The 25215-nt window shown below is 37.8% G+C and overlaps 1 protein-coding gene across 2 annotated transcripts; it reads left to right on the forward strand.

Annotated features, from left to right (window-relative positions):
• Window positions 1-1518: 1518 nt before the first annotated feature.
• On the forward strand, window positions 1519-24256 carry LOC127440819 (gastrula zinc finger protein XlCGF8.2DB-like). Of its 2 annotated transcripts, none has more exons than XM_051697750.1 (2): window positions 1519-1692; window positions 17580-24256. In XM_051697750.1, exons 1-2 carry the CDS (start codon window positions 1605-1607, stop codon window positions 18668-18670), a joined length of 1179 nt encoding a protein of 392 aa, XP_051553710.1. In that variant the 5' UTR covers window positions 1519-1604; the 3' UTR covers window positions 18671-24256. The 2 variants fall into 2 exon arrangements, 1 of the variants encoding a protein (XP_051553710.1); XR_007897196.1 differs by lacking the exon at window positions 17580-24256 and adding an exon at window positions 14432-16459 and having other exon boundaries at window positions 1563-1692.
• The last annotated feature ends 959 nt before the right edge of the window (window positions 24257-25215 follow it).

The raw sequence follows: 25215 nt of genomic DNA on the forward strand, positions 1-25215 counted from the left end.
GTTGCTCCGGGGAATCAGCCCGAGCACGTAAGTGTCTTTTAATATCTCCAGATCCTGAGGATCTTGAATTTTTTACATATTGTCTTCCTAGAACAATTAAGAATCAGGGTGTATCGAATCTCACTGGTTTATGACACAAATAGTAATAAAATTAGCAAAATGCGCAGAGCTCGTCATTCACACGTCCTCTCCTCGCATGGCGTCTTGTGACTCTGAATTATTTTATTTTATTTATTTGACTGTTTAATAAATCAAGTTTATTTGCACAATCCAAATAGCATATCAGATGTCTCTACAAAAATAATACAGTTTTGACAACACCAGCTTGTTTTCTTACCAGGCCAGGTATCACATTGCTATAGTGTTCTCCATAGTATTTCATGGCCACAAAGTTGCTGGAACTTTAGCCATGGTTCTTAAAAATGGAACTTACATCATCACAATGTTATCCTAATGTAATGCCATGCTGATGATGAAAGGACGACTAACTGGCTACGTCGGAACCTACTGTGTTTGCTGAGGAGTACAGAGCTATACTACTACAGGCAACATATAAGAAGGTATAGTGTCTCTAGTCCATGATTATGTTTCAGTAATACTTTGATAAAGTCACATATGTGGATGGCTTTTTATGCAGATGATGGAGCCTTGTGGGAAAGGGGTTGACATTTTCAATATGTGGTTAAAAGAGTACAAGAATCAATCAAAGAGTTTGAGGAAAAGTCCTTGCAATGGGGATTAAAATTCTCAGTGTCAAAGTCAAATTAGTGTTTACAAAGAAAAACATTAATAATCAAATAACCTTGAATATGTTTGATCAACCATTGAAAAGTGTCAATATTTAAATATCTTGGTTTGTAGTTTGATAAGATTGACCTGTCGGAGGTCTAATGTTGAGTAAAAATGTTACAAAATCATATAAATGCATACAGTGGCAAGCTTTTATTGGATTGCTAGCTGCAACTTATTATTAGATAAGGTCAATAAGGGTAAAGTGGGACACTTTTGAAAATTGTACTTTTCTTCGCACTTTTAATTGTGATCCAAATGCCACATTAGCTGACATTATACATTTATTGAAAACTAAGGATGTCTTCTACCTCAGTCAAGGGCAAAAATGAATAAATAGTAAATACTGGGAAAAAGAGTTTTTATAGACCCTCGTTTGACCAAATCCCAGAAGTTTTCAGGCAATACTGGTAAAGTGGGACTAACAGTAATTACACCCACACCTCTCTTTAGCTAGACAGGAGCCTGCACTTGAATATAGTTTGTCATTTATTTTGTTTGCAACCTGGGCTTACATAAAGATTAAATATCCACTTGTTAAATCAAGTTACATAAATGAAAGAGCTCTAAGAATAATGTTTGTAGTCTTTAATGTACTGTAGGTGGTGGTAATGCTCCATAGGAGTGAGCAGCCATAAAACAAGAAGAATAAGTGATTCCACATTCCAATCCAGTTGGTGGCAGTACCTTCATCTGTTTTTCCAAGCGCCATAGATGAAGAAGAAAAATTCCAAACGTTCTGAACACATCTTTTCAAACAGACAAGATCAACTGCAGATTTAACAACTGAATCTGCATTATAAACAGCTGTAAAGATGGAGTTTATTAAAGTGGAGTTTGTGGATATGAGTGATCAAGAAGCATCAAGCAGAATGCAATGTGAGGATGATGAGAAGCAAAGAGGTGGGTTTACGTTCTTAATTCTTTGTGACTGCTGAGCAAATTCAAAGTAACAAACCTCAGGCAGTTCATAAGATTTATAGTTTTAAACTGTGAAATAACAGCTAAAAATATATTAAATGTGCTGTACACGAGCAATAGTAGCCATTTTACTGTTATGAATGGATTAGCTTTCTGAATACTGAACACTCTATTGTCCTATTTTTAAATTTTTTAATTATTAAGTGAACCAGATGGCATTCCTCTATAAACCTTTTAAATAGTAAATGCAGCATTGGCTTGAACTGTGTGTATGTGTAATAGGCCAACGTGGAACAATTAAATTATTATTATTATTATTATTATTATTAGGGAAGCACCAATATGAAAGGTTTTAGATAATATCGATATTTTACCACTTACGTACCTTATTGTGTCATTAGATTACTGTATTGCTCAGGAATTATGTTTTTAAAATGTACAGAGGTACAAAAGCTTTATTTTATTCAAAAATAAATAATTGGATCTGTTGAACACACAACAGGCCAAAATGTTATAGAGAGCCACAATGAAAGATAAATAGAAGATACAAATATTGAAAAATAACAAAATAGGGTTGAGACTTGGATGATATATGGAATTTTGATATATAGTGAACCAAAAAAATGACGAACCATAATGAGGCAAAACTCAATATTTCTAAATTTGAAACATTGCTTTCTGTCCAAGTGATCATAAATGAAATGACCCGTCAAACATCATAATCTGTCTGTCACTTGATTTTACCCCTACTGCGCTTTCTTTCATAACTTCTTACAGGGCTAACACAAGGTCCTTGAAGTGCTTAAAGTGCTTGAATTTAGCTCTTAGAAATGTAAGAAATGGAATACCTGGAAAATCGCCATGTTTTGTTGCAAATTGCTTGAGATTAAAACGGACCATTTCTTCCATGTAAAGTGTGTCCAAAGATGAAATCCCGCACTCCACTTTCATTGAATAATGTGTCTTGTAATATCCTCTGTTCTTTACAGTCAGTTAAAAAAGTACAAAGACATATAAATTAATACAAAGAGCATGAATTGGCTAAAAAAACCAACAGCAACACCTGTGTGAGTCTGTGAGATGTGTTAAAGATCCTGTTTCCACCTGGTATTAAGATGCGTTTTTGGTGAACGGATCACATGTGGTCAGTGCTAAATACAGGTCTAAACGGGGTCTAAATGTTTTGTAATCGGATCACAAAAACTACATACGAATGTGGTCAAAAACGCATGTGAACGCATCTCATTTGAAGTGTAAACGCTAATCCGTACTGTGTGGGTGCCGGCAGCAGCAAAGCACCACCCTTCGCCTGTTAATCAACCGCTGCTTTAAAACAAGTCTAAGATTTGTCGGATATGAGCGGTTTTAAAAGGAAACATCCATCCGATTGGAAAATTAGTGGATACACACATAAACACGAGAACTCGACAGGATCTTCAGTGTGTCTGAAATGAAAATGCAGGGACACTTATGGGAAGCACAAACATCTGCAGCTCAGGTTAATACAGGTCATCCACTAAAATAACGGACAATTCTGCTTGAAATGCTGCTTTTGTGCTTATATTAAATTTTAGCTGCATCTAGGAGAAATAGCGTGCCGTTTTTTTTTTTTTGCACTTTCTTTGTCTTTTCTGACTTTGTTGTGCTTTAATGTCATGCAGGAACACACTGACAGAGTGATTGATGTATATTGTCATGAAATCAGAGACCCTCCCCTTCAAATCCGATCACATGTGGTCACAAAAGACACATTTAAATGACCAGGTGTAAACAGTGACGTGTCTCACCTGACCACATGTGATCGGACCACCCAAGACGCATCTTAAAGGTGTGATGAATTGGATTTTTTATATATATATATATATATATATATATATATATATATATATATATATTATGTTCCTTGAGGTCCACTTATAATGTTAGTGTGATTTTTATTTTTATTTTTTCATTAAAAGTAGTCATAATTTAGGAATAATTGGTCATTTTCTATCCAATTTTTGTGCCTCTGATTCAAATGCTCAGTTTTTTGGGGCGTGTGTTCTTGAAGACTTCAGTGTAAACGCCCACTGCTGTGATTGGGTAACATCTTTGCATGTGGATAAGTGTAAACGCCCCCGCCATTATGCGCGTGTGGGGTTGTTTTGAAAATTTCGGATGGTTAATCAGAGTGTGCCGCGTCATCAGAGTGTGCGCGAACCAGCTGGCTGGTGTTTTTACGGACATTTTCAACCTTTCCCTCTCTTTGTCTGTAGTCCCCACATGCTTCAAAACATCCACCATTGTGCCTGTTCCAAAGCAATCAAAAATAACTTGCTTAAATGACTGGCGTCCTGTTGCTCTGACCCCCATCATCAGCAAATGCTTTGAGAGACTAATCAGAGATTACATCTGCTCTGTGCTGCCTCTCTCTCTTTACCCGCTGCAGTTTGCTTACCACAACAACCGCTCCACTGATGATGCCATTGCATCTACAATACACACTGCTCTCTCCCACCTGGAAAAAAAGAACACTTATGTGAGAATGTTGTTTGTAGACTACAGCTCAGCATTCAACACCATAGTGCCCTCCAAGCTAGATGAGAAACTCCGGGCTCTGGGCTTAAACAGCTCGCTGTTTAACTTCCTGTCAAGCAGACGCCAGGTGGTTAGAATGGGCAGCAACATCTCCTCATCACTGAGGAACTAACATGGTCCATCCACACTGAAGACGTTGTGAAGAAGGCTCATCAGCGCCTCTTCTTCCTGAGATGGCTGAGGAAGTTTGGAATGAACCGCCACATCCTCACACGGTTCTACACCTGCACTGTAGAGAGCATCCTGATTGGCTGCATCTCCCCCTGGTACGGCAATAGCAACGCCCACAACTGCAAAGCACTGCAAAGGGTGGTGTGAACTGCCACACACATCATCGGAGGTGAGCTTCCCTCCCTCCAGGAAATATATACCAGGCGGTGTGTGAAAAAAGCTCGGAGGATCATCAGAGACTCCAGCCACCCGAGCCATGGGCTGTTCTCACTGCTACCATCAGGCAGGCGGTATCGCAGCATCAGGACCCGCACCAGCCGATTCCATGCCAGCTTCTTCCCCCAAGCAATCAGACTTCTGAACTCTTGATCTCCCACGATCAATATACTTAAGCACTGCACTTTATTAATCTTATTATCTCACACTGGACTGTCATAAATTATATTCTCTTAACAACACACTTGCAACTGACTATCAATTGCCTGAATGTCAATACAGTACAATACAACCTACTGTATATTTTATATATACTATATATACTGGTTTTTTTATTGTATAATGTGTATTCTATATTGTGTGTATTGTATACTGTACAGTGTATGTTATTATTTGTATATTGTGTTGTGTGTAATTATGTGTATGTTAGATTTTAAACTGTGTTGTAAATCTGATGTTTATTGTAAATTGGTATATGTCTCATCACTGTCACGACTGCTATGTTGATCAGAACTGCACCCAAGAATTTTACACACTATTGCACTTGTGTATATGGCTGTGTGACAATAAAAGTGATTTGATTTGATTTTGATTTGATATTCAGTGTAGTCACAAACGCATACATTGTTCATTACAATGAGTCATGTTTTCATTAAAAAGGAAAGAGATTGTCTAAATATATTGATATCAGGACCGATGACGTGACATGCAATTTTGATGTCCAAACCCCTTTATGGAGTAAAAATAAGGAAAATGTTTATAAAAACAAATTTTTTGAATCTATTAATCTCTGTTTATCAAATGATATGAATATGTAATGATGGTTTTACAAAGTTTAAGAATTATTCGACATTATAGTCACACAATGTCATACCGGATAACTGTCCGGACCTTATGGTGAAATGCAAAAAAGCTACAAAAAGTTTTACAAATGAAATAAAACCTAAAATCTCTGCCACAGGCATTATTGTATGAGTGTTGCCAACAATTTGTTTAAATATTTAAAAAAAATATGACATCCAGTTGATTGTTATGCTTTGGAGCATTCTGTCCCAAAACTGACAGTCAGCCAATGTCATCCAGGATAACAAGCAATCTGGAGCAATTTTATGGGGCATTTTATTTTGACACATTATCAGACAGGATGTTTCACAATCAGGAAGACCCTGAAGGACCCCCAAACGGGGTGAAAGGTTAGTAAGTCTCTCTTAAAATGTGTTTAATTTACCCTTTTTGCTCACTGGTACACTATGTAGTAAAATCCTGTGTCATTTGGGATAGCACTAAAAAAAGGGTCAAGGTTGCAGATTTCTACAGGTAGCCAAAACAACTGCCTGATTAAGGTTCAAACTGAGATTTGTCATATAGGATAACAGTTTCTGTTAGCCCATAAATTCATCCGTTATCCCGGATGACACATGTTTGACATTATATTCTTTTTATACAGTTTTCAGCTTTTATTTGTATAATTTCCATTCTTATTGTGATATTAACAGTAGGGGTGTGCGATATTGACAAAACATTATATCTCTATTTTCTGGGATTTAGCCGATAACGATAAACAGACGATATTTTGCATCCTTCAAAAAAAATGTTTGTAGAAGTCTCATATTGTACTAGTTCCCTCTTACAACATATTAATAGCATAACATGATAATATTGATTGTTGATATTATTAATCAAAACAATATATTGAAAGAAAAGAGGTCTTTATTATTTAAAACTGAAGCATTCAAGTAAGAACAATACAAAACACTGCTCTGCTGTAAGGTGAACTGTGCAGCATACAAGCAAGAAGCAAAAATATGACACTGTAATTAAAGTCACCAAATGCAAACTTCTTTCAAACACAGCACAAGAAAAAAAAAATTATACCCTTCTATAAAATTTTGCATAAAGTCAAAGATGCAAAAAAAAAAAAAAAAAAAAACTAGCCTATATTATTTTTAATTAAATGACTAACTTCAAGTTCTGTCCAATTTTGCACAAAGATACCAGAAAAAAGTTAAACAGTTGTAGAATAATAAAAAAATAAATAAAATTAAAAAAAACATTCAGATTTGTCAAATATTGCACTTAGGAAACTCCAGGACAAAAACAGCATATGTAAACAAATAACACTACTGTAAACAAAGTCCACAATTTAAAGACAAAAATGTAAAATAGTCTTTATAATTTAAAGTAGTCACTAGGACAGAGGAAACAGGTTTTCAGCAGCTTTTTTTTTATTTGCCATGAATGGTTTCTTCAGATTCACATATGTTTCAAGATGTGCGACAAAAACACCAGCCTCTCCATAGCATCTGGCTTGAGAGCAGCACGGTGACATGTTACAATATTTCCTCCTGTGCTGAAAGCCCTCTCAGAAGGGCTGCTTGAAGCGGGGATGCACAGGTACTTTTTTGCTAGTTTCCTCAGTCTAGGGAAATTTATTTCTTGTGTTTTCCACCAGTCAAGTGGATTTACATCACTGTCCACCTCAGGTATCATTAAGTAGCTCTTGATCTCCTTTTCAATAGCAATGTGCAGAGACTCGCCTCTGAATTCCTGTTGTTTCTTGAAATAACTGCCAAAATACTTCTTTGTCTTTTTTGCTGGTTCCCTGGTGTCATCATCATCTGCTCCAACTTCTGCTGTCATAGCCTGAGCAGAAGCAGTTAAGGGGCCTGGGGTAGGGCTGTCTTCCTCTGCCGCCATAGCCATGAGTTCTGTCGTCACTGTTGTCCCAATGGCTTTGATCCTGTCAAGTGTGGATGCCAAACTTAACAGCTCTTCTGTGTACTTGGTGTTCAGGTACTCCAGTATGGTTTTTCTTTTTTTTTTTTTTTTTTTTGGTTAGGTCTGTGTCATCAGACTTCACCACCAGAACTTCAGTGTTGAACAAGGCCAACACAAGACCAAGTGCTTTGCTTACCGCCTCCAGCACCTCAGCATCTTGCCATGTTGGCACAAGGTGCCTGTGCTTTTTGTCTGCAGTCAACACATGACGAATGGCCTTTTCTTGCTCAATAAATCTCTCAATCATGTGCTGTCTTGAGCCCCATCTTGTTGGTGACTCTGTGGAAGCTTCAGCTGCTCTTGTGCATCAGCAAGTGTTTTTTTTTCTTTTTCCAGCTGCTAGAAAAGCAGCGACCACTTTCTTGCAAACTCCAATGGCTCTGTTTATTCTAGGATCCCGCATGCTCTTCCCTGGAATACATTTAAAATAGACAAAACATTTTTTTAAGTCAGTTGAACATTCAAAGTGTTCAGGTATGACATTACAATATTATCTAATTTACATTATTTAATATTATAATTTTATATGAAAATATTATATTTAATTTATATTCATGTTACATTTATTATATTACTGTCATATAGCAGCTATGCTTATTATCATTGTTCCTTTTTGTATTTTTAAACATCCCAACAAATACAAGATCTATTTTCCTTAATTTGCATTTCATAGAAGCACCAAAATTGCTTACCAATGGCACTATGAAGCCTGTGTCCAAAACAAGGAAACCTCTTCCAGTTGTTAATCCGTAGTGCACTGACAACGTTAGCCCAGCTGTCTGTTGTCATGCAAACCATGCGGTCTTCTGGCAGCGACCATGATGCTAGCGCATCAGTTAGACCTTGGGCAATGATGTCACCTGCGTGGTCATCTGGGAAGATGTTTGCAAACGGTAGCTTTTCAGTTGCCAGTTTTCATCGATGAAATGTACTGTCAAGGAGAGGTATGGTTCGGATGTTCTGCTTGACCACAAATCAGTTGTTGTGGCAAAAGGTGAAATCTTCTGCACTTCATGCACAAGAGTTTGGCGACATGACTCGTACAATTTAGGCAGCGCTGTTTGACTAAAATATTTTCGCCCAGGCAGTGTGTATCTTGAGTCTAAAGTCTTCAAAAGCTGTTTAAAACCATCTCTCTCAACCGCTTGAATTGGCACCATGTCTTTTGCAATGTAATTGGTGACAGCGTTTGTTAAATCTTGCCATCTGTCGCCTTTTTTTGTCGTAAGGAACTTTTTTGCTAAATGATTCGGCCAAAATTTGTGGAGTGTTTTTTTGCTTTTACCCTGTCAGCTGCAGGCGTGTTGTGTTCAGTTGACTCACAAAGCTTTTCATATTCCTCATATTCAGTGCGGTGAGTAGTTCGAAGATGGTGAAACATGTTGGTCGTCGAGCTGCTTTTGACTGTAACCGATTTTCGGCACAGTTTGCAGATTGGTATCTTTTGACTAGCATCTGACCTTTCAAAACCAAACCACCTCCATGCTATTGATGATGACCCACGTCTAGCAATTAAATCTAGCATGGGTTGCGAGGTTGTTGGTGTTTGATCTTCTCCTCTCACCGTTTCTTCGCTCATTTTTAAATTCTGTCATACACACCGCAATCTATTGTGCAACATCACGATCTGAATGCGCATGTGCAGTACTATATACTACTTTGCTACAGCACGCAGTGAATTCGTGGACACTTAATACGCCTTTTTGATTGTTTTTTGAAAATGAGTAACATACTCGATGTGATTTCACATATCGTTAAAACAACAATTGTGATATTATCGTAGATGATATATATTGTACACCCCTAATTAACACATTATTATGAACATTGTTTAGTTAAAAAAATAAATATATTAATAATAATATTTAATTGTTAAATTATAATTAAATTAAATAAATGTCCAACCTGTCATATTGGGCAATCCGCCCCTTTAAGAAAAGGCCATCCACTCTAGTGACATCACATGCAGTTTTCTTTCTCTCTTCAGTGGCGGGAAATTCAACTGAGGTGAGTGAGTAACTTACTTTCCTACTGACAAATTCTCCATAGGTTTGCTTGCTTGCTTGCTTGCTCTGCCCAAGCTTAACATGTTAAACCTGTCGGCATAAAATATGCCAGAAGTGATAAGAATAAAATTTTTGCAAAATATGTAAATTTAACTATACCAAATTATCTTCAACAACCAGACAAGCTAGTTAGCTAGTCCCAGTTTGTTGTAAGCTAATATGCTACCTGAAGCTCAAAATGTGGACATATCCCCCCCCCCCCCCCCAAAAAAAAATAAAATAAAAAAAATAATTAGTGTATATTACTGCTGATTAATTTGTTGGATCACATTGTATATCATTACACATTAATAAAGCCTTAATAAACATGAAATAACTTTTCTTCTCAGTTAATAAAGCATGTTATTAAGCATACTTCATTGTACACAGTATGTTATTAGCTATTTCATGTTTAAACTTGTGTCAAAAGAGAATGCACCATATTCATAACGTTTTTCATTTGCCTAGATGCTTAATATTTATATAATTATTCATCATTAACAGTTAATATGTATATGTACAGTTTTCACATTTTGATGAATTTTCTAGATGCCACTGTCAAACAAAGAGAGAGCATCAAGGTTTCTTTACAGCATAGCTTAATTAATTTCCTTGAAAAAACTATTTTAAGTGTGACTCCCTTTGCATAACATACAAATTAATTATTTATGAACACCAATTATGTGTAAGCTGTGTAAAAATGATAATTCATGTGTAAACTCAAGGTGTCATACCGAGTAACAATATCAGTCAAGCGGGATAATGCAGATTTTTTTCCCTTAAAACTCATCTTTTCATTTTATGGAGTTGAGAAAACAATAATAGTATGATGCCAAGTACTGTAAAACATTTTCAGAAATTTTGCAGCTTAAATCACATTGCAGCTTTAAAATGTGGGTAAAGAACTTTAACAAGTAGGGTCACATTTAAAAAAATTGCATTGTGAGAAAAAATAATTGTGCAAGTTTTATTTTCCGAGCTCTAAATATTGGTTACTGGCTCACTTTATATATTCATTAAGTATTATTGATTAAAAAAGTTTTAATATAATGAATTTTGAAAATATTATCAATGTTATCCCGTATGACATTTTGACTGGTGTCGTCACATGATTCTCAATTAAAACACTTAAAATACATTGTTTGAAAATAAGATTTTAGTAATAAGGCAGTAACATCCTCATAAAGGCAAAAACTACTTTGATGTGCAGTTTTAACCGATTTAAATTTTTGGTCAATTGAAAACCTTATTAATCACTGGGCTATCAGTACTCTTTAGGTGCATCTATGGCAGTTATGCCATCATGCCAACAGAACAAGAAAATATATACTGCTTAGAGATCCCTGTGCATTAAAAATAATACAGGAGCGTCTAAAATCCCTAGGATCAAATCAAATACTCAGTACACATCTAACAGTCTGTAACATATGAAGCAAAACAATTAACATGGATACTCACACTTGTTTGTTGCGACATCACTGTCTGGTCCAATATAGTTGGCACTGCATCAACTTTTAATTTAAGTCTCTCTACAAAGCCTGCTTTGAACTGTGTCTTGTTTGGGAAAGAATCATCTGTAAAATGAAGTGAGCAAACAAACATGTTCTTACCGACGCGATCCGGGACTTCATTAAAAATGAAGGTCAGCCAATCTTTCTTAATGTTGGGATCCTTGCAAAGCAAATGCAAGAAATCTAGTTTCCCACAACCTGGCACTGCACAACGTCTGACATCTTCATGGCCTGTTGCTCCAAAAATAATCTCACCGCTCTACTCTAACGGCAAGACCAGTGGGTCGCAAGTAGTGTCGACGATAAAGTAGGCGTTGATCTGTTTATGCAGAGGCTGGCCTGTGCTGATGTAATACCTCACTATGACGTATTAGTGAGGAGGAAGTAGAGAACAAGCCATTTTGGCACCTTGGTTTCAATAAAGCCTTTTTTGGACTAACAAAGAAGTTTTCGGTTCTGAAATTTACAGTATGTTTTTATAGTGCTATGAACTCATATGTCAGGATATCATGGCAAGTTTGATTTTCCAATTCATGACCCCTTTAATACCAGGGGGAAACGGTGTCAAAGTGACAGTACCATTATAGTGTGTGTTATACAAATGAATGTAAACTTAATGTTATTACTTGTAAATTGTACACATTATTTCAAACATTGACAGCTCATATCATTATTATGCATACAATTTCAAAAAATAATATTCATTGATAAAAAGTAGAATTTTTATATTTTTAAAAAGTTAAAATGTGATTTATAATAATCAAGGCAAACAAATTATATAAAAAAAATACACTTTACAATCTTTTTCAGGACAGGTTCTGCTCAGGTCTATTGCTTGTTCTGCATTAGTTATGTGCACGGTTACTGTTTTTAACATTCAGTTAATCACAAAGTATCATGAATGGTTAATCATTTTTCGTCTGGTTGTGGGAATAAGAATGTTTATTGCAATAGAATTTCCTAAAACATGCAAAATAGCAGCAAAAAATGCACAGTAAGCTATGAGCCTAAATAGCAAAATATAGAAACTCAGCAAAAAAAGAAACGTCCCTTTTTCAGGACACTGTATTTTCAAGATAATTTTGTAAAAATCCAAATAACTTTACAGATCTTAATTGTAAAGGCTTTAAACAATGTTTTCCATGCTTGTTCAATGAACTATAAACAATTAATGAACATGCACCTGTGGAACGGTCGTTAAGACACTAACAGCTTACAGACGGTAGGCAATTAAGGTCACAGTTATAAAAACTTAGGACACTAAAGAGACCTTTCTACTGACTCTGAAAAACACCAAAAGAAAGATGCCCAGGGTTCCTGCTCATCTGCGTGAATGTGCCTTAGGCATGCTGCATAGAGGCATGAGGACTGCAGATGTGGCCAGGGCAATAAATTGCAATGTCCATACTGTGAAACACCTAAGACAGCGCTACAGGGAGACAGGAAGGACAGCTGATTGTCCTTGCAGTAGCAGACCATGTGTAAAAACACCTGCACAGGATCGGTACATCCGAATATCACACCTATGGGACAGCTACAGGATGGCAACAACAACTGCCCGAGTTACACCAGGAACGCACAATCTCTCCATCAGTGCTCAGACTGTCCGCAATAGGCTGAGAGAGGCTGGATACTGGATACACCAGATACTGACTGTTACTTTTGATTTTGACCCCTCCTTTGTTCAGGGACACATTATTCCATTTCTGTTTGTCACATGTCTGTGAAACTTGTTCAGTTTATGTCTTAGTTGTTGAATCTTTTTATGTTCATACAAATATTTACACATGTTAAGTTTGCTGAAAATAAAAGCAGTTGAAAGTGAGAGGACGTTTCTTTTTTGCTGAGTTTAGGACTTCAAATGATAAAATCTAACATTAAAATTGTCACTGCATGTTGTATGTGAGCTCTGCCCGGGTGGGCTGACATTTCCGTGAGGCAGTGAACTCAAGTATTGTCATGTACGTGGAGTTAAACTGCTGCAGTTAAATAGCCTCTTCGGGCACTTTTTTTTTTATAAATTGTTTTTATTGATTCCATCTACAAGATGGAATTGCATCGCTAGCAGGTGGGTGTGTCTTTAAGACCAAGCCTATACAATCTAGAGGGTGTCCAATATAATTGATGCAAAATCTTAAATTGCATCAGACGCAATCTTGAATCTCTAGATGCAGACTTGACATTTTTTAGAATCCTAGTCCACACTCCCTCCTCCAGTACCAAGTTTAAATCTCTCTCCCATAATCTCTTGAGAGAAGTTGAAGCTCCTTCCCCCAGACTCTGAATTAACAGGGAGTAATACACTGATGCCTCATGACCCTTTCCAAAAGCAGTAATCACCACTTCTAGAGTATCTGCCCCTTTAGGGGGGTGTATGCTACTCCCAGAGGTGGCACAGCATTTTATGCATTTCTAACCAGGCTTAAAGGACATGTATAACAATTTAAACAATAAAATTCTCATTACACATAGGGCTGAAATGATTCCTCGAGAAACTCGAGTTACTCGATTACTAAAAATAATCAATGCTAATTATTTGCATCGAAGCTTTGTTTAATCCGTACTGCTCTGTGGTCACTGTTTTGCACAGATTATTAGTACTGTTGCACAACGCGCTTACGCTGTGGATATGTGAGGTGGACGTGATTTGATGGTGCGGATTGCAAAATGGAGAAAGGGAGAGAAAACAGCGAGGAGCGAGGCGAAGAGACGGGCCTTTAAAACGACAGAAAATGTCCAAAGTTTGGGACCATTTTAAGCTTAAAAAAAAAAAAAAAGAAAAGAAAAGAAAACTCTGTACAGTGTGTCTATTGTAAAACAGAACTTGCCTACCACAATAGCACAATGTCAGTGCTTCAGCATCTCAGCAGAAAGCATCCAGTCTACGCATCCAGTCCACAGTGTGGACCCGAAACAAGGTAATCTTAATGTTAGCATTTCAGTATGATTGCTAGTTGAGATGAAGGCTAGTGAATAATGTGTGTTAATTATGGCTATATGTAATTGCTAGTTAAGAATGTAAATCAATATGTTGGCTAGTTATGATGTCCCTAAGTTAGCTAAGTTTTGCCACAGAAAATAAAATGCTACAGACAATTTGCCTGAGCTTCATTCATGTTGTTGTTATTATTATAGTCTCACACACACACACACACACACACACGTACTCCCCTTACAGTGATGCATAAAATACCCCAGAAAGCAAAATATTAGGGGGTGTAAGTAGAAATTTGAGCCTAAAATGCACCAATCCAATACAGCAGATATATTCAGTTTATTTGATTGCAGTGAGTAGGGTCAGGAGGTGTAGGGCAACCCTTCAACATAGTAAATAAATGTACATTATTCAATCTTATGAACTTACAGTATGATATTTAGGCCTAGTAATAAATATCAATAATTATTATTTCACCTCTTTTTCAGTAAATCACAGCATATTGGACAGCTTCCTGCAGACAGCTGCACCATGTTCAGTTGAGCAAGTTCAGTTCACATACAGCATTTTGAACATGATTGTCACAGACATGTGCCCACTGTCCATGGTGGAGGTTGAAGGTTTTCAAAGGATGATTTTCACTTTCAGTCCCAGGTACACACTTCCTTCAAGAACCTACTTCATGAAAATTATGGTGTAAAAGTATGAAGAAATCAAAGGCAAGTTGAAGAACACCCTTAAGGAGACATTTGGATGAGCTGTGCTACAGAGGCATATTTGGGAGTGATGTGTCTCTTTCTCGGGGAGGACTGGGAAATGGAGTCCCACAGCCTGACAACGATGTCCCTTGAAGAGAGAGACACGGCTGCAAATATTGCAGAGTGGCTTGAGGATGTTATTGCCAAATTCAGCATTCTACCAGAGAAAATCAAAGCTGTTGTCTATAACAACAGTGCTAATGTCGTTGCAGTGGTGAAGATTTTTGCAGAAAAGCATGGATGGGCATCAGTGCGATGTGCAGGTAACACCCTGAACATGGTTGTGCAAAGCGCTCTGAAGAACCACCAAGCTATCTCCAAGTGTGTGGCTGCTGCAAGTTGCCTTGTCGAACATTTTAAAAGGTGACATGCACTAAGCTAAAGGATAATCAGCAGCAAATGGGCACACCACAACACACGCTGGTTCAAGACGCAAGTACTCGCTGGAACAGCACTTATCACATGTTATCCAGGCTTCTGGAACAAAGATGGCCAGTGACTGCTGCACTCTTGGACCCAGCAGTGACTCCGAGAGGAAAACACCACTACCTTGATCTTAAGCCTGAACAGTGGAACCTGATTGAGGATCTGAGCCAGGCCCTTGAGCAATTTGAAGGAGCTACGGTGTTTCTGAGTGGGCAACATTATGTTACCCTCTCTGCACTTCCACAGCTAGTGCAAAGCCTTAAGAAGTCCGTACAGAGTTCAGTTTATGAGACTGCACCAGTAAGGTCATACCAGGCTCGTGTGGTAGAACAGATCACAGCAAGATGGCAAGGACTATCTGTGTTTCAACCTGAATCTCCAAACAGTCTCAAACACAGATTGCTGCTGCTTTGGATCCCAGGTTTAGAAAACGTAACTTCTTGCCTGCTGACGAAGCATTCAAGGTCCAAGCCATGGCACTTGCTGCCAAAAAGGAAGCGAGGCAGCCCAACGAAAGTGAAAATGGAGCCTCCAGCACAGCACAAGACAACTCAGTAATGCATGTCAAGGGTGCAACATCGTTCCTCGACAGTATACTGGGATCATCATCAGACTCCAGCACCAGTGATGAGACGAGGAGCAGCAGTGAATCCAAACTGTACAGATGGAGGTCTTGATGTATTTCGGAGAACATCCCCTGTCCAAGAAGGAGAATCTGGTGTCATGGTGGAAAACAAATGCAGCACGCTATCCAACATTGGCAAAGCTGGCAAAGTCCTTGCTGTGTATTCTGGCAACATCCGCGCCATCAGAGCATCTGTTTTCTGCAGCAGGAAACATTGCATCAAAGCGCAGAGCAAGCCTCAGTTCTGAGCATGTTAATATGCTCACTTTTCTTCACTACAACCACCACATGCTCCTTTAAAGGCTTACGCACACTTGCATGTGCGCACACACACACACACACACCATGTCAACCTCATCCAGGAGATACGACCCTGCCAGAACCCCTTTTTTTTTCTTTCTTTTTTTTGCCTCCTACAAATGCAACAAAGCCTTCCAAGAAGACCGTAAAGGCTTACGTTATGCCTGAGCTGTAGTTTGGTTGAAACTTGTAGTTCTGAAAGTTAAGTTGCACCAATTTAAAGCAATGTTTATGTATTATTATTATTTATTATTATTTAGGTTGTGTTTAGGTTATAGTAATTTGAAATTACTTAATTTTTTTATTTATTTGTTTTTGCATTTCAGAAAATGTTTTCTTTAAAACCCAGAATGTAATATGGCACTTAAATGAACTAAATGGGTTTAGTTTTGACAGATAATATGCTGTTTAACATATGCAATTTAAGCAATAAATGTCGATTTTTCTAAAAAGGAAACCAATTAGTTGTTCATTTTAAGAGACCTGCCTTTTCTCTTTTGTATATTTACTATTGCTCTTTAAGAAGGCAAAGGTATTTCTTATCCGATTAATCGACGGAATAATCGGTAGAATACTCTACTAAAATAATCGATAGCTGCAGCCCTAATAACACACATTTTCACACATATTACACTTAAATGGAAAACACTCTGGGCTATAAATCATTAAATAAGATATGATTAATTCTACATTTACATACCCAGTCCTCACATGTGCATCAAAAGGTGGTCAAACTCCGCACAGTCAATCCATATGCATCCTTCAAAAATAACATTTAATGTAATTTATAAGAATTTTGTGTAAAATTTTATATTTACCCAAAGAATTATCAACTGATTAACAAAACCGGGAGTTCTCTTGCACAATGTATGTTTTCACGTTTCTAACATGAGAGAGTGTCGCAAAACTCTGGTTCTTAAAAGGGCCATGTCTAGTTTATGACTTAAGTTAAATTACATGAAATTTCTCCACTTGATGTATTAAGTTGGTAAAAAGTGTGTATAAAAGTTATGAATTATTTTCTCTTTTTTTTTTTTTTACTGTATACCCAATGTAATGTGCCAACGAACCCAAAAGTCAATGTGCCAACCAACCCCACTCACACTCTTTTTGTAAGTTATCTAACTTAGCTTATCACAGGCTTACAAATCTTACATCATATAACTGAATCGGACACCCATCATTATTAACTAAAATGAATATATCTTAATGTTTCTCTGTATTATTTCTATAGCATTTTTAGCAGAGAGGTTACAATTGTATTTATATAGAGATAATTATCTTATCAGAATTTTCTGTCCAGCTTTTGGGACATTAAATATATGAAAGTTCAAAAATCACGTACAGCACCTTTAATATGAACATAAATTAAATGAATGATCATAACTTGGGCTATGGCTGTTGTTTATTAGATTTAGTGGTATTAACACTTATATATACACTAATCATGTTTATATTTCCTATTTGTTTTTTTTTACAACTTACTCCCTTTAATTGTGTTTTGACAATATAATATGTTGATTTTAGACCTGATGGAAGTGAAAGAGGAAAGTCAAGAACTGAATGAAGAAGTGGAGGAGAAACATCAGTATCAGGAACCTCATAACGTCACAACTGGAGAAAAATTATTTAGTGGCTCACAGACTGAAAATGAACTCTTAGAAAAAATAATGGAATCCAAAAATCCTTTCACATGCCCTCAGTGTGGAAAGAGTTTTCTTCGTAAAGGACTCCTCAATGATCACATAAAAATTCACACTGGAGAGAAACCTTTTACATGCCATCAGTGTGGAAAGAGTTTCGTGCGTAAAGGAGTCCTCAATGAACACATAAGAATTCACACTGGAGAAAAACCTTTCACATGCCATCATTGTGATAAGAGTTTTCTGCGTAAACCAGCCCTCCGTAATCACATAAGAATTCATACTGGAGAGAAGCCTTTCACATGCCACCATTGTGGAAAGAGTTTCAAAACTAAAGGAACCCTTCAGACTCACATAAGAATTCACACTGGAGAGAAGCCTTACACATGTGATCAGTGTGGAAAGTGTTTCACAGAGAAAGCAAAACTAAGGCATCACTTAAGAATTCACACTGGAGCAACGCCTTTCACATGCACAGAGTGTGGAAAGAGTTTCACACAAACAGATAGTCTTCGATATCATTTGCTCTCTCATGCAGGAGTAAAGCCATTTAAATGTGATCAGTGTGATAAAACATTTATTTTGGCATCGTACCTAAGAAGACACATGCAAGTTCATGCAAATGAGAGGCCTTACTTGTGTTCTCTCTGTGGAAAGAGTTTTTCACGGCTGGACTGTTTTAAACTGCACCATAAAGTACATACTAGCGTGAAGGCTCATGTGTGCTCTGAGTGTGGGAGTAGCTTTCGTAGAGCTAGCGACTTAGAACGACACAGAAGAATTCATACTGGAGAAAAACCTTACAAGTGTTCACATTGTGAAAAGACTTTTAATCAATTAGGACTACTGAAAATCCATGAGAGAGTGCACACTGGAGAGAAGCCATTCTGCTGCACTTTGTGTGGGAAGAGTTTCAGCACATCAAGTGCTCGAATGATTCATAAGAAAAAGCGTTGTCCAAAATTGTCAAAGTAAGCGAAATTCATCTTCTGGTTCAAAGTTTTTTTTTAAATAGTGTGAAGTTCAGATTAACCCAAACATGGCAATTCTGCCTAAAGAGCAGTTTATCCACAAGGGTAATTTGCTAAAATACATTACCCGTATTGGTAAAGTTTGTAACAGAAATGTATACAGAGAACAAATCACTTATGCTGTGTTCCATTCAACTCGGGAAGTCAGAATTTCCTACTAGGAAAAGTGCAATGGAATGCCACTTGAAGTCGGACTTCCAACTTGGAAAGTGCGGTAGTACTCCGCTCAGATTTTGCCGAGATGCGGGTGCGTGACATCACATAAACATGTTGGCACCCAGGGAGATTTACAGAGTCAATGACAAACATTCACTTTTATTAAATAATATCCATTAATGAGTCAAAGTTCCTAGTTAAACTTGTTTAGCAAACGTTTGCAGAGACATGAGACAAATTATACTTTCTTTTGAAAATCGCACACCTGTTGAACAAACCCTAGCATTTTAGCATCGGTTATCAGTTTGGTTGCTAGGAGACATCCTTGTTGACAATCGAATACTGTACCTGCTAAGCTAACGTGGAGACTATAGAGAGCAACATTCTGGTTCCTGAAGTAAAAATCCCATTCATTTCTTCCATAGACAACTTATAAAACTTTAAAGACAGACCTACCGTGATCACCGAGATTGTTCATTTATGGAATATGCTTCCTTTGAAGCCAACCATGTGCATTATTTCAACTTCATTATTTAAAAATCATCTTTGGAGTCACGTGATGCAATGCAAGTGGAAGAAGCCTAGAGGCAAGCTCCGCTTCACTTTGCTACAATTATCTTTTTAATCAATATTACTCAGTGAGAACTGAATTAGTTTTGATTGCTAAACTGAGCTGGGAGTGTAGGATGTCGAAGAATTAGAAATCGTCGGCCTATGGGGACATTAAAAAGCATTTATGTTCGTACACGTCTGACGCCTCTCATGATCAAGATGCCGGGTGTCCGGTGGGGAATGACAGTGTGCCTCACGATGTAGGTCAAGATATTGTGAACATTTATGCAGGACTAACGAAAATCTTGACCGACATGGAGGGCCTCAAGGAAATGTATCGAGCGACCACATCAGTGGAGGAGAAATTTTCCATCCTTATCACAAGAATAGACAAGGTTGGAAATCGAGTCGAATTTCTGGAAGTGGCCAAAAAAGATCTGCAGACTAACCCACCGGTCACCAAAACTGATTTGGATCAGGTGTGGGAAAAACTGGAGGATATGGAAAATCAAAGCAAACATAATAATGTTCCTTTCATTGGAATCCCTGAGGGAAAGGAAGGTCAAGATATGGTCAAGTACAGAGCTCTTGGTCAGCTTACCAAAGTGGGTGACAGGCCCCGATCCATTCTGGCAAGATTCTTGCGGTCAGCAGACAGAGCCTTTTTTTATGTGTGGCAAGGAATAAAGGCAAGTTGTGCTGGGAGGATGACAACATTATTGTTTTTCCGGACTTCACCAGAGCGACACAAGCGAAACGGGATAGATTCAAAGAGTGTAAGAAGTTACTTCACGAACAGGAGGTGAGATTTGCTTTGCTTTACCCGACAAAGCTGAGAATTGAGGCCAAGGATGGACGCAAGACTTTCATATGCCCATGAGAAGCTATGGCCTTCATTAATTCAATGGAGTGAGTAGGTGGCTTTGCCCACGCTGAATCAGCGGTATGGACTACACATCGTGCATTTTGCTGATGCAGTCTGAGAGGGTTTATTATTTGGTTGATTGCCCACTGTTTCTCTCTCTCATCTACTTTTTTATAATTTTTTCTCTTTTATTTACTTTTTGAGTTTATTTTGTGGGTTCGATGTTGTTGTTTACTGGGGCCTATTTCACTGAAAACATTTATGTGCAGTTCAATGGTACAGTTTACGGGAAAAAAACACTTTAATGAAGTAGCAATGGGCTCATGGAAAATCTCGTGAGCGTGCATGGACCATTGGATTTCTGGGGGATGGACACTAGTTGAGACTGCTATGCGCAAGGTTGAAGTTCTGTTCTGTGGGTTATTAAGGATTTTATGGTTACATCAATTTTGGATAGTGGTCTATATAATTTAGCCTTGGGTACTAAATTTTTCTTTGCATGTCAATATGTCACACTTTAATATAGGTAAAATGTTTCTCTCCATGTGGAATGTTAATGGGCTTGGACACCCTATAAAAAGGAAGATTGTATCTTTTCTTAAGCGTAAAAAATTGATATAGTGTTCTTTCAAGAAACACCTTCACAGGAAGCTGAAAACCTTGGTAGGGCATGGGGTGGGCATGTGTTTTGCAGTGCTGGTTTGTGTTAGAGCAGGGGAGTCATCACATTGATAAGTAAGCATTTACAATTTAAATGTCTCAAACAGATTAAAGATAATTTAGGAAGAGTCATTATTGTTTTGGCTAAAATACAGGAGCAAAATCTTAATTTGGCTAATATTTATGCACCCAATGCTGATGTTCAGAATTTTTTTTTTTTATAGATCTTGAGGGAAAGTTACAAGTAGCTGGGATCTTCCATGATATGGTTTTGGGTGGAGACTTCAATCTGTTAATGGATCCGGTCCTTGATCATAGTAATGCAAAAGTGTGTAGACCCTTTATGTTGACACTACAGAGGATGTGGAAAAATATTTTACAGACATATGGAGACTTCTGAATCCATCTGGGAGGGACTACACCTTTTTTTCATCAGTTCATAAGATTTATAATTGGAAAAGAGTATTAAAAGTGCTGAAATGGGGCCTGGGTAGCTCAATGGTAAAGACGCTGGCTACCACCCCTGGGGTTCGCTAGTTCGAATCCCAGGGTTTGCTGAGTGACTCCAGCCAGATCTCCTAAGCAACCAAATTGGCCCGGTTGCTAGGGAGGGTAGAGTCACATGGGGTAATCTCCTCGTGGTCGCTATAATGTGGTTTGTTCTCGGTGGGGCGCGTGGTGAGTTGAGCGTGGATGCCGCGGTGAATGGCGTGAAGCCTCCACACATGCTATGCCTCCGTGGCAACGCGCTCAACAAGCCACGTGGTAAGATGCGTGGGTTGACGATCTCTGACGCAGAGGCAACTGGGATTCGTCCTCCACCACCTGGATTGAGGCGAATCACTACGCGACCACGGGGACTTAGAACGCATTGGGAATTGGGCATTCCAAATTGGGTGGAAAAAAGTAAAAAAAATAAAACAGAGCTGAAGCACTGAATGTCATCCAATGGTCTTAGAGAGTTGACTCAGCTAAAATATAGGTACAATACAATTTTGTCACAGAAGGTAGAGTTTTAGTTATTCAGGGCAAGACAGACATACTTTGAGTCGGGAGAAAAGACAGGGAAAAGAGGTTTTTTCCACCATTCCTTCAGTGAAGTCATCTGGAGGCAATATATTTACTTCTGCCACAGATATTAATAAGGCCTTTAAAGAATTCTATTTTGATTTTTATAGTTCCATGTTTTTGTCTATCGATAAGGATGTTAGCAACTTCGTAGAGCCATTAGAACTTCCTAAATTGATGACTGATCAAAAATACTTTCTTTACTCATATATTACTTTTGAGGAGCTTGTTGAGGTAATTAAAGCCTTCCCAACAGGTGAGGCACTGGGGCCAGATGGTTTTGCCGCAGAATTCTTTAGATCTTATGTCACAGAACTGGCTCCATTTATGTTAGAAGTTTACACAGAGTCATTAAAGAAAGGTGAACTTCTGCCAACCATGACACAAGCCCTGATCAGTCTCATTCTTAAAAAACATAAAGACCCAAATGAATGTAAAAGTTATCATTAAATTTTGCTGATCCATTTAGATGTAATTATATTGTCTGAAATTCTGGCTAATCGATTAAGCAGAATGATCAGACCCTGATTGCTGCCATCTCACTTGATGCTGAGAAGGCGTTTGATAGGGTGAAATGGGAATATCTTTTTAAGATTTTGGAAATGTATTGTTTTGGAAGACTTTAATTGGGTGGATTAAGTTACTTTATAAACAACTGTTAGCGGCAATGCAAACTAATGGATTCATTTCAGATTATGTTTCTCTTGGTAGCAGAACCCGGCAAGGATGTCCTCTCTTCTCTTTATTATTCTGTCTTGCCCTGGAAACATTAGCAGCCGCAATAAGACGAGAGGATGATTTTACTGGTATTGTAGCAGGAGGTGTGGTGCATAAACTTCCACTCAATGCAGATGATATATTATTATTTGTCTCTGACCCTAGTAGATCTAGGCCTAGTCTCCATAGGATTATTAATTATTTCTCCAAATTTTCAGGATATAGGGTGAATTGGTCTAAATCAGAAGCTCTTGCTCTGACAGCATATTTCCCTGCCACAGCTTTCCATCCTGGCACCTTTCAATGGCCCAAGCAAGGCATTAGGTATTTAGGCATTTTATTTCCAGCAAATTTGAGAGATTTAGTTAGTTAATTTTGACCCACTAATGAAAAGGTTCTCATGTAATATTGACAGCTGGGCTTTACTACATTTGTCTATGACTTTTGGAGGTAGTACACACAGCCCCCTAAGGCTGCAGACACACTGTGTATGGTGCTCACAGCCTTTGGAAAGGAGCATGAAGTGTTAGTGTATTATTCCTCGTTGATTCAGAGTCTTGGTGATGGAGCCTTAACAGCTCTTAAGAGGTTATGGGAAAGAGATTTGAACTTTGTATTGGAGGATGGGGAGTGGGAAAGAATAATTTTTTTTTTTAAACTATGTCTAGGGATGCAAGGGTATGCCTTATTCAGTTTAAGATCTTGCATCATTTCTACTGGACTCCCTCTAGATTGTTTAGGCTTGGTTTAAAAGACACACCTATCTGCTGGAGATGTCAGTTGGAGGATGGAGACATAGCCCATGCTTTGTGGTTCTGCACTAAGATTCAAGAATTCTAGGTAAGAGTCCAGAATTTTGTCTGTGAGGCTTTAGACACTCAAATTGCATTCTGCCCTAGACTATGTATATTGGTTGATGGGGCGGATCTTAAAGTAGGTGATAAATTTACAAAAAGCTGGGTCCAAACTAGTGTAATAATTGGCAGACAGATAATTCTTGGAGGATGGAAGTCAAAAGGCACTCCATCATTTCAAGAATGTATGTAATTATAATGGGGGTTAAAAAGGGATAATAGTTGATTCTGTTCATATATATTATGCTTTATTTTGTGTTATGTTGAAGAATCAAATAAGCGTTAATCTTGGCTATTGAAAATGTAACATTTTAATTTAATTCTGCTCAGATGCCATCACTAATTCCCTGTCCTCTAAGTGGTATATTTATATGGGTATTTCATCTAAGTATTAATGAAATGACTATGCAAAATGAAAATAAATAAATAAAATAATAATTTGTGTGCTTGTGCAAATATTTACACTATACGTATGGTATATATGTGCTTGTGATTAATCGTGAATGTATTATGTAATTATTTAAAAATTTTTATTCAATTGACTGCCTAGAGTTTGTATATGACTTAAGAATGTGTGAACATATGGCATGGTGGCATGGTCTTTGAGGATTAAACTCATACCTTTTTTAATTACTTGTAAACAAAAGCAGCTTTTTAAAGTGTCAGGGTGATATGCACAACAAAGCTGTAAAGAAACAGTTATTGTATTGTATATTGTATTGTTAATGTTCTATTGGTGTCAGCTATTTGTGGAGCTTTTTGTAGCTTGCCACTGTATGCTCTCCATCCCTTTGGTCGGAAAATCCTGATGGTGTGACACTGGGTTCCGGCTTATATGCCCACGATGACGTCAGCATAGGCGGAGCGCCAAGCATAACCAGCTAATCATTAACCATTGCTCAATTGGAAACATTTTAGTCTCAGATCAGGCCCTGGTGAGTTTAGAGGTGTTGCCACATACGGAGAAAAATAAATCATATAGTTGGTGCTTCAGTATATCCCTTTTGCAAAATCCTGAATTCCAACAAATGCTAAAGGCTGAAATCAGTGTTTATATGGAGACCAACTGGTCCTAAGTATTCTCTGTGGGCATGGCTTGGGAGGCACTTAAGGTGGTTCTTAGGGGTCAGATCATTCAGTATGCCTCATACATCAAAAAATCCAAAGCACAAGAACTCATGGAGTTGGAAGGGAATATTGAAAGTGCAGAGACAGAGCTGAAGCGCCGAATGTTGTCTGATGGCCTCAGAGAATTGACCCGATTGAAATACAGATATAATACTATTTTGTCACGGCAGGTGGAATTTTGGCTATTCTGGGCATATTTTGAGTCGGGGGACAAAGCAGGGAAGCTTTTGGCTAGATATATAAAGCAGAGAGAGTCTTTTTCTACCATTCCCTCAGTGAAATCTGCTGGTGGTGAAATATTTACCTCAGCCATTGATATTAATAATGCTTTTAAAGAATCTTAATCTCTATAGTTCCACGTCTTCGTCTACTGATGAAGCATTAGAAATTTTGTGGAAACATTAGAACTCCCTAAATTGACAAATGAGCAAAAAAATTCTCTTGATTCTGAGATAACCTTGGAGGAGCTTGGCGGGGTAATTAAGGCCT

This window comes from Myxocyprinus asiaticus, chromosome 5, assembly GCF_019703515.2.
Source record: "Myxocyprinus asiaticus isolate MX2 ecotype Aquarium Trade chromosome 5, UBuf_Myxa_2, whole genome shotgun sequence".
NCBI lineage: Eukaryota > Metazoa > Chordata > Actinopteri > Cypriniformes > Catostomidae > Myxocyprinus > Myxocyprinus asiaticus.